Source organism: Oncorhynchus mykiss, chromosome 26 (genome assembly GCF_013265735.2).
Source record: "Oncorhynchus mykiss isolate Arlee chromosome 26, USDA_OmykA_1.1, whole genome shotgun sequence".
NCBI lineage: Eukaryota > Metazoa > Chordata > Actinopteri > Salmoniformes > Salmonidae > Oncorhynchus > Oncorhynchus mykiss.
The window spans coordinates 29,624,865-29,643,459 of record NC_048590.1 but is presented as its reverse complement, the minus strand read 5'-3'; the positions used below and the strand labels follow the sequence as shown (position 1 = coordinate 29,643,459).

Genomic DNA, 18,595 nt, shown 5'->3' with positions numbered 1-18,595 from the left:
CTGCCCAAACTCCTGCCACCAGGGTAACCCGGGCCAGATAATTTAATCTCTTCATTCACTGGTCACATTTTCCACGATGATCAGGCAGAAACAATCTTTATATACAGTTTACTGTTGGTACACTGTTCAAAACAGCATTTAGTATGGCCACGGCACATAGTAATATTTGCATTAGCCTCTGCCACAGGCCTGGAGCCAAGGGCTACATTGGCAAAGGCTGCCAGTGTCAGCTAAAACAACTCCTCACAACAGAATTCAATAATACATTATTCATGCTTAATGTCACATGACCTTACAATTCATGTTTATATCTGGATTTTCACTAACACATGGAACATTACACTTGCATGTTATCAAGAACATTATGCAGAGGAAAACATAACACGGCCAAACACGCATTATTTTAAAACAAATAATTTGTCAACATTAACATTTACACGCTCATGTGTCCAGAAGTATCATTGGTCAGCTCAAGGAATGTGCCATACTTTGAGGCGGGCTGCAAACCACCCCACAACAATACTGTTAAATAGATGACTTGATCAATGGGTAAATGCAGTGTTCAACTAGATTTCCAAACATTTCAGTACACAATGTCAAATTAAGATATAGTTAATCAGCACATCATAATGAGCTCTCCTTGACATTACCCTCTTGACATTGTTTACATGACTGCCCAATAATTCTACTGTAAAAAAGTACTGCGTTAAAGTTCCCTAAGACATAACATAAAACCACATGTTCTCTTCTCAAGTGTTTCAGGCAAATCATTTTTGTGGTGTTCAAACAAATAATCAAAACCAATTTTAGTGTCCTTGTCCATCACGTAACACATTGTTTCACAACAGGGGGGTGAAATACCTCATGCCCCTAGGGAAGTAGTTTTGAAGAACTATGACCTAACCTCACTAGAAATACCTGGCTCTTATCAATGCCAGTTAAGGCCTGTAGGTGAATGGTAGTTGTTGTTAAATTGATTTGTTAAGGTGAATTTGGAATTTAACACCTACTTCAGGGTAGTTAAAGATATAGATTGTTAAGAGGTAAAGACAGTTATTGCAATTCATGCCTGCAACATGATGCCCATACAGTACTCCCACACAGTAACACACATACTGAACAACATTGGCTTAGTGTTTCTGTGGGCTATGCAATGCAGCCAGTCTCAGAGTATAACACTTCATTACCGGATCATATAAAACTAGTATCTTGCTACCATCTTCCGTAGTCCACTGAACTGGAACAAAGTAACTTGAAAACATCCCCACAAAAAAAGAGAGAGAGAGCAAGAGGGAAAGCTAGTCATGTTTGTGTCAGAAAAATGTCTTGATGGTCCTCAACATAAGAAAAAGTGCCATGGTCGCTCCTACAGGTGGTCAGTCACAGTGACAGATGGACAGGGTTAGATGGACAGGGCTACGTGTCTCTCGGATACGGCGGATCGTCGTGCTTGCGTTCGGTCATCCGGGCACATTTCGGGCAAGTTGTGGAATTGTCATAGAAACAGTCCCTAAAGAGAAACAGCACACAGGAAATAGCCAAGTGTCAGCCAATCACTGATATTATAGATGAACACTACATATGTCTTATAAACGTGTCTGCCAGTGGAGGCTGGTGGGAGGCGCTATAGGAGGAATGGCTCAATGTAATGGCTGGAATGGAATAAGTGCAACAGAGTCGAACATGTGGTTTCCATATGTATGATGTGTTCCATTCATTACAATGGGCTCGTCTTCCTATAGCTCCTCCCATCAGCCTCCTCTGGTGTCCACAGATAAGGGACTGACCTGTGGAAGACAGCAGAGCAGTCGTGACACACTGAGGTGTGGCTGTCAAACGGGAACAGGATGTCTCCCTCCTTACACAGCTCACACATAAAGCCTTTGGCTTGGCACCGCTGGAGAGGGCAATAGACAGGGCACAGGTCAGTATCACAGGTCTCTACAGCTCAGTAAAACATCTGCCTGCTCCATTGGTTCTCCCCAGAATGAGTTGGGTTCTTCCTCAACTTTGTGACAGACAAGTACTGTATACAACTCACGTCACAGTCCAGTTTGATGTGCTTGGCAAAGGTAGTGTGGATCTCTGTGAGAGAGCAGCTGAGTCTGCCACTAGAGATGTCAATCAAATCCTGCAGAGAGTACATGTCATTGTTCTCCACAAAGTGCTGGCGATCATGGAGCTAAGAGGAGAAGGGACATTCAAATAAATAAAATATATATACAGTGCCTTGCGAAAGTATTCTGCCCCCTTGAACTTTGCGACCTTTTGCCACATTTCAGGCTTCAAACATAAAGATATAAAACTGTATTTTTTTGTGAAGAATCAACAACAAGTGGGACACAATCATGAAGTGGAACGACATTTATTGGATATTTCAAACTTTTTTAACAAATCAAAAACTGAAAAATTGGGCGTGCAAAATTATTCAGCCCCTTTACTTTCAGTGCAGCAAACTCTCTCCAGAAGTTCAGTGAGGATCTCTGAATGATCCAATGTTGACCTAAATGACTAATGATGATAAATACAATCCACCTGTGTGTAATCAAGTCTCCGTATAAATGCACCTGCACTGTGATAGTCAAATGTCGTTCCACTTCATGATTGTGTCCCACTTGTTGTTGATTCTTCACAAAAAAAAATAGTTTTATATCTTTATGTTTGAAGCCTGAAATGTGGCAAAAGGTCGCAAAGTTCAAGGGGGCCGAATACTTTCGCAAGGCACTGTGTGTGTTATATATGAATATGAGAGAGAGAGAATAATAATGAGAGATGAATAATAACATCTGCATAGTAAACAGTAACTTACTTATTATTACTATTATTGTGATTACTATAATTATTAATGTTTACTGTAGACTGTTACCATTTTATTGTTATTATTTTTGTATTATTATTTACTACAATTTTATATTATTATTTAGTTACAATGTATATTGTATACATTGTTGCTTTGGCAATATTGACACAATGTTTTTTATGCCAATAAAGCAGCTTGAATGAGAGAGCGAGAGAGCGAGAGAGCGCGAGAGCGAGAGGGCGAGAGAGCGAGAGAGCGAGAGAGAGACATTTCCATATCAATTCAATTAGGTTAACTGACCAACTGAATGTTAATTAACGGAATGTAATAACTAAAAGCATTGTGTGAAATTTGAGCCCCTTTCACTGTAAAAACAAACCCTTACTTGGGACAATATTTTCTAACACTTTTACATTTATTTTTACATTTACATATGAACTAGAATAATCTCCTCTGGTGCTGTATGTATCATATACCATAACTGCTCACAACTAAGCCTACATACGACTGTATGCATGTCAGAATGTACAGTAGCTGTGTAACATCGAGGTCACCCATTAACTCACATAACTTGCATATTGACATTTGTGGCCTAGCATTACCAAGACCATTACCCCTACCTAAACTCAGCAACAAAAAAAACTTCCCTTTTTCAGGACCCTGTCTTTCAACGGTCATTTGTAAAAGTCCAAATAACTTCACATATCTTCATTGTAAAAGGGTTTATACAATGTTTCCCATTCTTGCTCAATGAACCATAAACAATTAATGAACATGCACCTGTGGAACAGTCGTTAAGACACTAACAGCTTACAGACGGTAGGCAATTTAAGGTCACAGTTCTGAAAACTTAGGACACTTAAGAGACCTTTCTACTGACTGAAAAACACTAAAGAAAGATGCCCAGGGTCCCTGTACATCTGCGTGAACGTGCCTTAGGCATGCTGCAAGGATGCATGAGGACTGCAGACGTGGCCAGGGTAATAAATTGCCATGTCAGTACTGTGAGACGCCTAAGACAGCACTACAGGGAGACAGGACGGACACCATCGCTGGACCAGACAGGACTGGCAAAAAGTGCTCTTCACTGACGAGTCGCGGTTTTATCTCACCAGGGGTGATGGTCGGATTCATGTTTATCTTCGAAGAAATGAGTGTTAAACCGAGGCCTGTACTCTGGAGCGGGATCGATTTGGGGGTGGAGGGTCGTCACGGTCTGGGGCGGTGTGTCACAGCATCATCGGACTGAGCTTGTTGTCATTGCAGGCAATCTCAATGCTGTGCGTTACAGGGAAGACATCCTCCTTCCTCATGTGGTACCCTTCCTGCAGGCTCATCCTGACATGACCCTCCAGCATGGCAATGCAACCAGCCATACTGCTCATTCTGTGAGTGATTTTCTGCAAAACAGGAATGTCAGTGTTCTGCCATGGCCAGCGAAGAGCCTGTATCTCAATCCCATTGAGCACATCTGGGACCTGTTGGATCGGAGGGTGAGGGCTAGGGCCATTCCCCTCCCCCAGCAATGTCTGGGAAATTGCAAGTGCCTTGGTGGAAGACTGAGTTAACATCTCACAGCAAGAACTGGCAAATCTGGTGCAGTCCATGAGGAGGAGATGCACTGCAGTACTTAATGCAGCTGGTGGCCACACCAGATAGTGACTGTTACTTTTGATTTTGATCCCTCTTTGTTCAGGGACACATTTTTCCATTTCTGTTAGTCACATGTCAGTGGAACTTGTTCAGTTTATGTCTCAGTTTTTGAATCTCATGTTCATATAAATATTTACATGTTAAGTTCGCTGAAAATAAACACCAGTTGACAGTGAGAGGACGTTTCTTTTTCTGTTGAGTTTATATGTACATATCTACTTCCATTTCTCTGTACCCTTGAACATCGACTCTGTAATCCATATTACACTGAACAAAAATATAAAAACACAAAATGCAACAATTTCAAATGTTTTACTGAGTTAAAGTACATAAAGAAATCAGTTCATGGCTGTGCGAAAAACATTGGATATTGGCAGGAACTGGAACATGCTGTTGTACACGTCATACCAGAGCATCCCAAACAGGCTCAATGTCTGGTGAGTATGCAGGCCATGAAGAACTGGAAAATGTTGTCCATAGCTTATGCCTTCCCATACCATAATCCCACCAGCAAACCACTCACCCAATCGACACCATACACACTGTCTGCAATCTGCCCGGTACAGTTGAAACCGGGATTCATCTGTGAAGAGCACACTTCTCCAGCATGCCAGTGGCTATCGAAGTCGGTTACGATGCCAAACTGCAATCAGGTCAAGAACCCGGTGAAGACGGCGAGCACACAGGTGAGCTTCCCTGAGATGGTTTCATGAGAGTTTGTGCAGAAATTCTTCAGTTGTGCAAACCCACAGTTTCATCAGTTGTCTGGATGGCTGGTCTCAGATGATCGCGCAGATGGAGGTCCAGGGCTGGCGAAGTTACATGTGGTCTGCAGTTGTGAGGCCAGTTGGACATATTCTCTAAAACGATGGCTTATTGTAGAGAAATTAACATTAAATTCTCTGGCAACAGCTCTGGGGTGACATTCCTGCTGTCAGCATGCCAACTGCACACTCCCTCAAAACTTGAGACATCTGTGGCATTGTGTTTTGTGACAAAACTGCACATTTTAAAGTGGCCTTTTATCATCGCCAGCACAAGGTGCACCTGTGTAATAATCAGCTTCTTGATAATGCCACACCGGTCAGGTGGATGGATTAACTTGGCAAAAAAGAAATACTCACTAACACATTTGTGCAAAGCATTTGAGAGAAATATGCTTTTTGTGCACATGGACAATTTCTGGGATCATGAAACATGGGAACACTTTACATGTTCCCTTGATGTTTTTGTTCAGTATTTATAGCCAATCTATAATTGCTCATCGTGCACTTATTCCTTGTGTTAATAGTTTTTTCTCTATTATTAAAAACATGTACATTACCAGTCAAAAGTTTGGACACACCTACTTATTCAAGGGTTTTTCTTTATTTTTTTCTACTTTGTAGAATAATAGTGAAGACATCAAAACCATGAAATAACACATATGGAATCATGTAGTACCCAAAAAGGGTTAAAAAAATCCAAATATATTTAATATTTGAGATTCTTCAAATAGCCACCCTTTGCCTTGACAGCTTTGCACATTCTTGGCATTCTCTAAACCAGCTTCATGAGGTGACCATGACCTGGAATGCATGTGACAAGGTATACAGAAAACAGCCATATTTGGTAAAAAAAAAACAAGTCTATATTATGGCAAGAACAGCTCAAATAAGCAAAGAGAAATGACAGTTCATTACTTAAGACATGAAGGGCAGTCAATACAGAACATTTCAAGAACTTTGAAAGTTTCTTCAATTGCAGTCACAAAACCCATGAAGCGCTATGATGAAACTGGCTCTCATGAGGAACGCCACAGGAATGGAAGACACTGAGGATCATTTCATTACCAGCCAAAATAAATGCTTCAGAGTTCAAGTAACGTCAACATCAACTGTTCAGAGGAGACTGCGTGAATCAGGCCTTCATGGTCGAATTTCGACAAAGAAACCACTACTAAAGGACACCGAAAAGAAGAAGAGACTTGCTTGGGCCAAGAAACACAAGCAATGGAAAATAGACCGGTAAAAATGTGTACTTTGGTCTGATGAGTCCAAATTGAGATTATTGGTCCTAACCGCCGTGTCTTTGTGAGACGTGGTGTGGGTGAACGGATGATCTCCGCATATGCATTTCCCACCGTAAAGCATGGAGGAGGAGGAGGTGGAGGTGCTTTGCTGGTGACACAGTCTGTGATTTATTTAGAATTCAAGGCACACTTAACCAGCATGACTATCACAGCATTCTGCAGCGATACACCATCCCATCTGGTTTGGGCTCAGTGAGACGATCATTTGTTTTACAACAGGACAATGACTCTTCAGGCTGTGTAAGGACTGCTTGACCAATAATTAGAGTGATAGAGTGCTGCATCAGATGACCTGGCATCCACACCCCCCTGACCTCAACCATATTGAGCTGGTTTTGGATGAGTCGGACTGCAGAGTGAAGGAAAAGCAGCAGACAAATGCTCAGCATATGTGGGAACTCCTTCAAGACTGTTGGATAAGCATTCCAGGTCAAGCTGGTTGAGAGAATGCCAAGAGTGTGCAATGTTGTCATCAAGGCAAAGGGTGGCTATTTGAACAATCTCAAAAACAAATAAATACATATTATATAACACTTTGGTTACTACATGATTCCATATGTACTATTTCATAGTTTTGATGTCTTCACTATTATTCTACAATGTAGAAAATAGTAAAAATAAAGAAAAACCTTTGAATGAGTAGGTGTTCTAAAACTTTTGACTGGTAGAGTGTGTATATATATATTTATTTATTTTTCTTTATTGTATTCTGCATTGTTGGGAAGGGCCCATAAGTAAGCATTTTACTTAGTCTACATCTGTTGTTTATGAAGCATGTGATAATTTAAACTTGATTTGATTCTTATATCAGTATGTTATTAATAAAAGGCCAGAGGGTGGCGCTGTTGCAGCCCATACTATCAGCCATGACCTCAGCAAAAATTGGTTCCTCTGGGTTGTTTAAAAATAAATACTGCTGCAAGACCTTTATGCAAGGCACTGGACACAAATGCAATGCCCTTTATGATGTTGTGGGGGTGTTGGGATGATGTGTTGATATTGCGGGGATGTTGCTGACCTGCAGTAGCAGCCGTGCCTCCATGGCCTCCTTACAGGTGATGAAGTAGGGCTTCATCAGTAGGATGTCCTGACGGAGCTTCTGCAGGGAGGAACACATTCACACACAAGCCATCAGTCACACCCTGATTCCATGGGCCAATGTCAGACAACATGTTCTTTGGGAAATCACTTTTGAATGTGCACCCCACCCCATATTTCTAATTTCATGGAACTATTTTTTTTATATATACCATAAGCAAGTGTTTTTCCTTCTCTGGCCCAACAATCTGCCCAATGACAGAAACAGCTGTCTACCTCCCTCAGTATTCTAATCCCTCACCACAAAACACACTGGCACAAATTGAATTGCTGACTGGTGAGAATCTCCTGAAAACAAAAGCCTGGTCTACTGTTTGATAGTACAGACAAGGAAGAGCTCCCAAAACAAGTTCTATAGCAAACCCAGACTTCATCCCAGTTTATATGGAGTGGAAATAGAGGGCAAACCAAAAACTGTACAAAAAGACAAAAACACATTTTAATGAATTTATGGCACAAAAATAATCCCTGTTGCTGATATGTCACCTACCCTGATCTCCACTAGTTCCTCCACAAAGTTGAAGAGCAGTGGGTTGATCTCCCTCAGTTTCAATACAGGTCGAGGTAACATCAGGGCCAGGTAACGCATGGAGGAACGACATACCTGACCAGAGAGCAGGGGACACTGTTAGAGATAGAACTGCACAGAATGCAAATAGTCAAACACAGACATTAAGAAAACAGTGTTTTAATGTGTTCTGTCTCCATGTGATTCACTGTGATAGGGTTCTATGCTCTCAACATTATTATTCCTGGCTTCAGGCCTGGTTCTTCAGTGATTTTTATCCATTACACGGTCACCAAAGGAAACAGCGGTGCATTCTCTTACCAGCTGCTCATCATGTAATATAATGTAGAGTTTGTTGAAGTGCCTCGCTGTGTGAAAAACAGTGTGCTATTAGCATCTCTCTTTGGTACCTTGCGTGGCTCAAACTCCCAGTTGTGGATGACGCGTGCAGGGATGACAGCGGTGTCATTCCAGTGGCAGGTGCTGCAGTAGTACTGGCCCGTGTAGTCACACTGCCTGGCCTCGCTTGGCACGCCCCCTACAGGACAACACAGTACAGCATGGGGCTCCGTGAGTGATTATAACACCACGCCACACAACTCACTGATCATGCAACTCTCACAGTCACACACACAACTCACTGATCATGCAACTAACACTGTCACACAACAGAACAAATATTTTCCTAATCACAACATAATTAAATGCTTAATGAGATAGTCATTCTCAGCTATGCTGAGTTGTAGTAAATGCTCTAGCTAAATCTCTTTAGATCCCCACAGAGGAACACTAAGACTTATTGGGCTCCAGGTTTATCTTGTACAGTACAGTATGTTTAGTCACAGTCTGTGAGAGGAGAAGAATGTCCACACAGGCAATTGACCCAGAGGTTAGGCATTGCTTTTATAACTGTGATTGTGTTAAAACAACAAGGGTCCATAGACATCATGCTCATATATTTCAATTTGTGCTGACTGCTAATTGGCTATCAAGTCAGTCTCATAAAGGCTGAACACTCACTTAGTGACACAGGCGTGCGGCACTCGGCACAGCGGTAGTCCTGCCGGTCCAGCCCGATCTCTGGGCAGATGCTGAGCTCATACTCTGACTTGTGGCTGACCTTTGACCTCACACAGGGCTTGTTGATGAGGTTCAAGCACTTGCTATGGCAACGGTAGTAACAACCTGCGAGAGGAACAGGGAGACAGAGATTAGTCAACAGCTAACTACGGTTTTAAAATTCAATATATGACTTAAGATTTTGGAGAGAAAGTTGGCCATACAGTACACCAATTCATTCAATCTCTCTCTCCAACTCAATTAATTCATCAGGGCCAACGTCGACCAATAGAAGGCCTCAAGAGGGCAGTGTTGCCTAGCAACTGAGCGCTATTCAGTTTTGGTTGCTTAGCAATGCTCTCTCTTATATATGTTTACCCAAATTCAGCCATACAGCTGCAACCGTTCAGTGTCCATGAGGTTTTACCACTGAGAACATTTTGGCTTAGTTTTAATGCACTCTTACCTGTGCAGGTGTACCAGGTCTGGATGAGGCCCCAGATGATAGTGCTGCACTTGTCACACGTCTGTTTCACACTCTTGCTCTTCTCCTTGGAGAAACGATGCTCCAACAGCACCCTCAGGTTTGGCTCATCCTCTTCAGGGTCCTGTTGAGAGACAAGGAGCAGAGCCAATCAGAACCCAGCACAAGAGCACAGCATTGTGTCAGAGGCCTACACTACAGTCTGTTATTAATCAACTGAACGAGTTCACTGCAGCACTTTCAACCCACTCATTCTCAGTGTGTGAATGACACCAAAACAACCCATATTTAAAACAATTCAGGCAATCCCAGCAGAATCCAGACACTTCATGAGCTATAAGGGGTGGTTTCACATGTTCTTTTTTAAGTTAGATGTGACACAACCACAGAGAGAGTCTGACATAAAATGAGGAAACAGGGACACGAAGACCAAAACAAGACTTACAGTGCCTTCAGAAGGTATTCATACCCCTTAATCCACATTTTGTTGTTACAGCCTGAATGAAAAATGTATTAAATTGATTTCTCCTCTCTCACCCATCTAAAGACAATACCCCATAATGAGAAAGTGAAAACATGCTTTTACAAAGTTTTGCAAATATTTTGAAAACCGAAATACAGAAATATCTCATTTACATAAGTATTCAGACCCCTGAGTCAATACATGTTAGAATCACCTTTTGCAGTGATGACAGCTGTGAGTCTTTTCGGGTAAGTCTAAGCACTTTGCAACCGGGATTGTACAATCTTTTAAAATTCTTCAAGCTCTATAAAGTTGGTTATTGATCATCGCTAGACAGCCATTTTCAAGTCTTGCCATAGTTTTGACTTAAATCAGCCTAAATCTAACTAGGCCACTCAGGAACATTCAATGTCATCTTGGTAAGCTAATCCAGTGTATATTTAGCCTTGTGTGTTAGGTTATTATCCAGCTGAAAGGTGAATTTGTCTCCCAGAGTCTGTTGGAAAGCAGACTGAACAAGGTTTTCCTCTAGGATATTGCCTGTGCTTAGCTCTATAGCGTTTATTTTTATCCTGAATAAAACTCACTAGTCCTTGCCAATGACAAGCATATCCATAACATGATGCAGCCACCACCATGATTGAAAATATATAGATGGGTATTCAGTGATGTGTTTGCCCCAAACATAACACTTTGTATTCTGGACATGAAGTCAATTTCTTAGCCACATCTTTTGCAGTTTTACTTTAGTGCCTTACTGCAAACAGGATGCATGTTTTGGAATATTCTTATTCTGTACAGGCTTCCATCTTTTCACTCTGGCATTTAGGTTTGTACTGTAGAGTAGCTACAATGTTGTTGATCCATCTTCAGTTTACTCCTATCACAGCCTTTAAACTCTGTAACTGTTTTAAAGTCACCATTGGCCTAATGGTGAAATCCCTGAGCGGTCTCCTTCCTCCTCGGCAACAGAGTTAGGAAGGGCACCTGTATCATTGTAGTGACTGAGTGTATTGAAATGCCATCCAAAGTGTAATTAATAAGTTTACCATGCTCAAAGGGATATTTCAATGTCTTTTTTTTTATTTATTTTTTTACCAATATGTGCCCTTCTTTGCAAGGCATTGGAAAACCTTCCTGGTCTTTGTGGTTGAATCGGTGTTTGAAATTCATTGCTCGACTGAGGAGGGACCTTACAGTTAATTGTGAGTTTGGGGTACAGAGATAAGGTAGTCATTTAAAACAATTATGTTAAACACGATTATTGCACACTATTATTGAGTCCATGCAACTTGTGACTTGTTAAGAAAATGTTTACTCCTGAACTTATTTAGGCTTGCCATAACAAAGGGGTTGAATACTTATGGACTCAAGACATTTCAGCTTTTCATTTTTAATTCATTTGTAAACATTTCTAAAAAACATAATTCCACTGACATTATTGGGTATTGTGTGTAGGCCAGTGACACAACATCTCAATTTAATAAATTTAAAATTTAGGCTGTAAAACAACAAAATGTGGAAAAAGTCAAGGGGTGTGACCACTTTCTGAAGGCACTGTATGTTACACACTAATATTGTATTGACATTTCAAGAGGTAGTGAATGATTTGTGAATGGCTTTCATGCATACACAGTTCACAAGTGCTCTGAAAACAGTTAAAAAAATAAATAAAGAATTTAAGTTGGTCGACTCTTCTACGTAAATACAACTACCTTCCTGCCATCTACCTCCCATGACTAATTTCTTACCCCCTTAACTCATGGTCTCTTGGTAGTTCAATACTTCCCTCCAGCCTCCCCTCTGGTCTTACCTTGAGCTCCTGTAGTTTGAGGCGTAGGTGGATCAGTTTGACCACAGTGTCCTTCTGTCTCTCTGAATGCTCAGGCAGCTCCAGGATTAATCTCTTACACTCCTCTATGGCCATCTTTAGCTGCTCAATGTCCAACGCTACAAACGAGCCCTGCACGGGGACATTCATCATAATTTGCAAATAAATTAATTTTAAAAAATCCCACAATGTGATTTTCTGGATTTTTTTTTCTCATTTTGTCTGTCATATTTGAAGTGTACCTATGATGAAAATTACAGGCCTCTCATCTTTTTAAGTGGGAGAACTTGCACAATTGGTGGCTGACTAAATACTTTTTTGCCCCACTGTAAGTCCATGCATGGGCAAACACGGGCACATACTGATTGCCATTTAAACTGCACATAGACAAATGTATCCATCACAGTCGTGTTTTCAATATGAATTACTTTTCATGCAACCACACCGACTGGTCAGTGGTTCACCAACATCCAAAATGGCCGTATAAGGATTGTCCTTACGACAGGTCGAGAGAAGTGGTCCTCTGCCAGTCCCAGGTCCATGGCTCGGTCCAAACTCTGGCTTCGGCTCTCAGAGAAGAGCTCAGGTCTCAGCTCTGAGGAAAGACAGACAAGAAGTACTGTAAGCATCGTTCTCTCTCTCTCACACACACACACACAACCTTTTACAGAACACACATTTGTCTAAAAGGAGTTTCACCCTCTGAGTGGATAAAGCAGTCACAAGATACTGTTTTTATACAAATACGTGCTCTGTTTAAAACCAGAGGGAAACAGGGAAGGACTACTGCCTTTGAAGTGCTAAAGGTTGCTAGGTAACAGACTTAAGGCTATACAGCCTCAAGATTAACAGGAAGATATGGTTAACCTAACAGTCCCACTGTACGGCTGTGGGCCAGACATTAGTTTACGCTCCCACAATTTCCACCTCACCTATTGGATTTAACAAAGGCTATCGTCCCTGATTTGCAATAATCTTATTCTTCTTCGTAAAATTATTTGGGACACGTTTATGCTACTTCATTAAAGGGTTTGACAACAAAGAACTTAGAATTATAGTACAAAGGCAAGTCATGGCAGATAGGAGCTTTATTCTCTGACACCAACTCAAATGTGGGTTTCTGTATTATCAGACTAATCACACAGATCAAAGCATTCTGACAATCTGATAAAGAAAGTTCTCCTTGGTTTAGCTCGGCTCCCAATTTCAGCACCAGAGCATACACAGTTCAGCTCTTCAGTCATTAAATCAAAGGGAGTGCTGGTAGCTTGGGGGGCATGTAAACGGATCAAATATTTAAAGCCTTAGAGGAACCAGAGAGAGGCTTTAAGCCATTTTGTGAGGTTTTGTGCCAGGGTACACAGTACAAGATATTGGCTGAGGGCTAGCCTCTTTGAAACTCTAAGCTTCTACATCTCCAAAGACCACTTCTAGATTAAAAGCTGCTTCCCAAAGCTTTTACTTTTGGCTGTAACAGACGCCTCAACACAGTAAGAAACCGATCAATTAGGCCTAAAGATCCAGAGGGACAAGATTCCACTCCTATCATCATAAAAAAAATATAAATATATATATATAAATAATGAAAATACAGAGATGCTACATGACATTTGCATCAACAGTTAGCCTGGACCACAAACAGATGTCTACCCTCGGCAAGAAGCATTTTGGGTGTCTAACAATTGACTAGTTCATCAGATAGACCTAAAGCCAGAACATATAATTTCAAACAAACAACATTCAGCAGGTAGTCTCAAGTTAGCCTGTATCAAGTAAACCCATAGCTAATCTCCCTATCTAGGCCTGCATATTGTTTGTACCTGCATACACCTCAGATGACATCATGGTAGCGAGAGACAAGATATCCTGAGTCGCTGGCTGCCAGAGAGAGCTGGAGAGGCAGACAGATGCAGCTGAAGCCTAGGCAGTGTTCTAGTGAACTGAGCTAAGTGTAGGCATATGATTACAGGAATCGTTCTGAACCACAGTACTACCTAATGCTCCTGTCTCAGTTCCTCTCATTACTTTTGGCCCACAACTACAGATCCAGGGTCAGTTGGTGTTGTTGAAGAGCTCATAATGGTTAGGGCGCTGTTGCAAGATTGGTACTAAAATCAGATATTAAGCAACAGAGATGGAAAAAACAGCAGCCTTCTTCCTCTTTCAGTCTATGCTGTTGTTCAGCTGTAGTCAGTCAGTCACATAATTTCAAAATGTCTAGATTGTTTCATCTCTTGCAGACTATAGTTCTGCAGACAATGCTTGCTCTGGTACAGGTTGCAGCTCTAATCTTGCAGATGCAGCCTGGCTGCACAGACAACATGAACTGACTTCACACCAGGCTACTGCACTACTGCTGCAGTGTCATCAGGTTGTCTGCCCATCCATTCTCCAGGCCTTTGCTGAGATGAGCAAAACACACAGAATCTGCCTCTGCATTCTCTTCTCATTACATGGCAATCACATTCAGCACTGGTGTTAATTCATTTCACATGTATACTGGGACCCATCAATGAACTAAGCTACTATCCAACGCGCCAGTCAAACTCACCATCTTGAGGGGGGGTTTTACCCCCTGGGGGTCCGTCCTCCTCCCCCCGGTCAAAGGGGTTGAGGCGGGCTTGGCGAAAAGAAGCAGGTCTCTCATGATATTCCATCTCACAGGCTACATCTGTGGAAGACACACAACACATGGTCAGTCATGAACCAGAAGGACGAGAGACACACGGACTAGGCTACGTTCCGCCAAGCCTCAAGAGAAAAGGGGGGGGGGGGGGGTCGCTCTCACTTGACACTCCCTCAAGGACAAAGTGGATATTTTATATCCAGTCAATATGGCTGTATTGACATTTATTGCTTTGGTATTTGATCATGTGAGTGTTGATCTTCCCTGTTTTATAGACAAAGGTGAGCTACCATAAGCATGAGGATATGGGTATAGAGAATTGGTACTCAGTCATTGTTGATATGTTATGATGTCTTGTAGGGATCAGATATTGACACATGTAATATGCATTATCACAGACACATAACCATAGCACAGTCATCAGAGCTGCAGGATCAGCTCAGATGAGCACCCACACTGTCTGAAAACAAGCAAGACTCCCATTAAAAGTAATAGTTAGTTTACAGGGCTGTCACTGTTTTTGCTTTGACTTATAGCCTAGACATGTCCTCAAATACTAGTTTATAATTTTACATGCATTTTAGAAGCTATTTTATCAGAGGGGGAACCAAGTCACTATTATTCGAGTCACAAGCAAGTGTCAAGTCGAGTCCCAAGTAGAAGGGTTCAAGACTCGAGTCAAGTACAAGTCGTGCATTCTAAGAGCAAGTCAATTCCAGTCACAATTTTAAGTCAAGTCTCAAGTTTTTTTATTTTTTATTAAACTATACATGCAACACCTTGTTCAACTACAAATCTTTATTTATTGGGTCTACCAGACATACCTTTGGATTATTTTGTCTACAGCACATTTTGATGATGTAATTGTAAAATAGGGACCTTGCAGCAGTCATAAGCGCGTGACATCAGCAGAAGACACTCAACATGCTCAGAGTGTAGACCTATTTACACCTTGGTGATCCAATGGTGAAAGCGCCATATCATACAAAATATACAAATTAGATTTACCTAATATACACCGGCAATAGCCTCTGCATCAGGCTTAACCTGTCCTTCCTGAACAGACACAGGTAGAGGGCAAGACTGTACAGCCTCCCCCTGAGAAAGCAAATCGAATCTAACAGGAGCTCAAACAGGTAGACCTACCTTATATAAGCACTTGGCACCCAAGACCATACAATTAGCAATTACAACCAATACACTGGTTCTAAAATGTAAAAGGAAAATGTCCACATCCGTCTTAAATCAGACTTAATGATTATTCAGGATATTTCAACACCATGCATTCATGGAACAATCACTTGTTCACGCACAACAAACATGACAGACATAAGACACAGATACACGGAACTCGGACATAATCAGGGAATTACGGACAAAGGAAACCATATATTTAATTAAATAAACATTACTTCTACCTCAAGAGTCTTACGAACGTTCATATGCACTATACACATCGCGCGATGCGTATAGTGCACATGAATGTTTGGCTAAATGAAATGGTATCGATCGTATGTTTATCAAACCAGAAACAGAAATGTCTACGTGTTGCAATAAACGGTATGGGGATAGAATTATGAAACTTTAGCAATTATTTTAGTATTCGATGGAATATATATTTACCTAATAGGGCCTATGCATTTCAACGTGTGAAAGCAACAGCAAACGCTTCAACAACAGGAAAACGTGATGGGTATAATTTGTGAAAACGTTCCAACAGTAATCTGTAAAAAAAACTTCGTAAAGTACAAGGTTGCCAACAAACGCATACAAAGTAGCATGATCAATTCACCTAGCTAACTAGCTTCCGAATAGGCATCAACTCACCACGTAACTTATTCTTAATGTTTGTCCATAGACTACCAGACATACATTTTTCGGAATAAAACGTGGTGAGTGAAAAACTTAATGAAATAGCCCACTCCCTACCCGGTATCTTATTCTGCCGCTATACAACATTGTACGCGTTGTTTGTTGGCAACCTTGTTATTTACGAAGTTGTTGGAACGTTCCACAAATTATACCCACCCGGAAAAAAACGTTATTCACTGGCAGGCGTTTGGAGAGCGCAAGTGAACATCCGCGCAGGTGGCTATGGTGCGTCTTCGCCACAATAATACATTTTAACAACAAATTCCAAATGCCAGCTTCATAAGTAAATTACCAATTTCAAGCAATTGTTACATACCAAAACACCAGTAGGCCTATGATAATAATTGTTGCCCCATTTCTGGTAAGTTTACAAAGTAAAGGGTTAATATTCTTGATCACCACATTTTTTTGGAGCTGCATATTTATTTATTATGGCAATCGTCTCTTCCTACAATTAGACGTTTGCGCTGCACTCGATCGTATAGTTGCACAGCAAATCATCAATCGCTTCGCTAGCTCACCCGACCTGTGATGATTGACAGTTTGCTAGTCCAAACAGAGTGCCGCGTGTGCGTTTCACTAGCCAATCTGTTGCAGGTTTTTTGCAAGGGCGATGCTGCGGCTACTGTCTCTGGCTGCTTGTGGAAGTCAATCCACGTATACTCTGTGCCACAAAATGAGTGACAAAACATTACAAAACCTGGCCAGATAATTTTAATTCATGAATCTCAGGTCAAAGTCGAGTCATTTTCTTTTCTACCAAGTCATCAAATTTGTTACTTGAGTCAAGACTCGAGTCGAAGTCATGTGACTGAGTCCACGACTTTGTTTTATACAGAAAATTCGTATACAAGTCGTATGACAATATTTTAGTTTGACAATAATTCTATTAAAACATTTTTGATATCACATGCCTTACTTTTATTTTTCTGCATAACTAAAATCAGGAGTATGCCTCTACTGTCGTTTATTCAATTTAGACTGTTTTGGATATCTCCCTGACCAATATGGCTGCCATATCACTACATTCTGGAACTTCAAGGGTTTCTGACATTAGCCATCTATCTAGTAATTTAATAGTATTTCAACTAGCTAGGTAGCTAACGTTACCTACAAAACGAAAGGGTAGCACGTAAGAAGGTTCCGAGTTTTAAAACATTGGAAGACTTGCATAAGCCAGGCAGCCAGCAACTTTAAACGGCAATGTTATCAACAATGTTAGCTATGAAAACTAAAATCACTGTAAATATTAATAGCTAGCTAGCTAGCAAAACTGTAGTTAGCTTAGCTAGCTAGACTACTTGCTAGCTAACATTCCCTAGACAGGTATACTTACCCCATTGTCGACCTCCAAACAACAATATTTCATCCGTATATGATTGACGTTGGACACTTTAAACGCCGTGCATTCAGTTTTATTCGCAAATATATCCTGTATCCTTCTTGGGTTCTCTGTCATCAGCATCACACAGAATGATTCCAATGTTTTCTCTGGATGTGTCAGCGCAGGAATACTGCTCTGCAGCGATACCTCGCGGGCAGTTTATGTAACAGCAACCATGACTGGTGTTTTGCAGGCAGTATTGGTATGCACTTGATGCATGCGTGCATGATACAACATTCATAAATCAACCTGTATAACGTGGCATTTTGTTTCTTGTATCACTAGCTCTGGCTTAACTCCTCAAAAAAATGAGCTACACAAATCTGAGTAGCATTTGGTGAATATTGCTTTGGGACATTGCTTTTTCAGTCATTATCTGCTTGTTTTAAACCAACAGGAGCATCGTCAGCTCATGAATGCCAGAGCAAGAAAGGAAAAGATAAATCTTGCTTTTGTGTTGGTGGTCATTATAGAGCCATTTCTCAAGTAGCTCTTCTCATCACTCCTCTATGTGTTAATAGAACTAGATATGGCCTTTACTTTGCTAACAGTGTCAAATACTTTTCCTCTACCATTTATTTTTATTTATTTCACCTTTCACCGTTCTCATTTACAATTGCGACCTGGCCAAGATAAAGCAAAGCAGTTCGACACATACAACAACACATAGTTATACATGGAGTAAAACAAATATACAGTCAATAATACAGTAGAAAAATAAGGCTATATACAATGTGAGCAAATTA

At 41.0% G+C, this 18,595-nt stretch overlaps 1 protein-coding gene across 6 annotated transcripts; it reads right to left on the bottom strand.

Moving 5' to 3' along the window:
* Positions 1–91: 91 nt before the first annotated feature.
* def8 (differentially expressed in FDCP 8 homolog) lies at positions 92–18,015 on the bottom strand. 6 transcript variants are annotated; one of them, XM_021586329.2, is made up of 12 exons: positions 17,802–18,015; positions 14,519–14,638; positions 12,468–12,562; positions 11,950–12,099; positions 9,656–9,797; positions 9,151–9,315; positions 8,541–8,668; positions 8,113–8,226; positions 7,543–7,623; positions 2,042–2,182; positions 1,788–1,897; positions 92–1,510 (listed from the first exon to the last, which is right to left on the bottom strand). In XM_021586329.2, exons 2-12 carry the CDS (start codon positions 14,622–14,624, stop codon positions 1,417–1,419), a joined length of 1,326 nt encoding a protein of 441 aa, XP_021442004.2. In that variant the 5' UTR covers positions 14,625–14,638; positions 17,802–18,015; the 3' UTR covers positions 92–1,416. The 6 variants fall into 6 exon arrangements, with proteins under 6 accessions (XP_021442004.2, XP_021442007.2, XP_021442006.2 ...); XM_021586332.2 differs by having other exon boundaries at positions 2,042–2,131; XM_021586331.2 differs by lacking the exon at positions 17,802–18,015 and adding an exon at positions 16,782–16,881.
* Between the last annotated feature and the right edge of the window lie 580 nt (positions 18,016–18,595).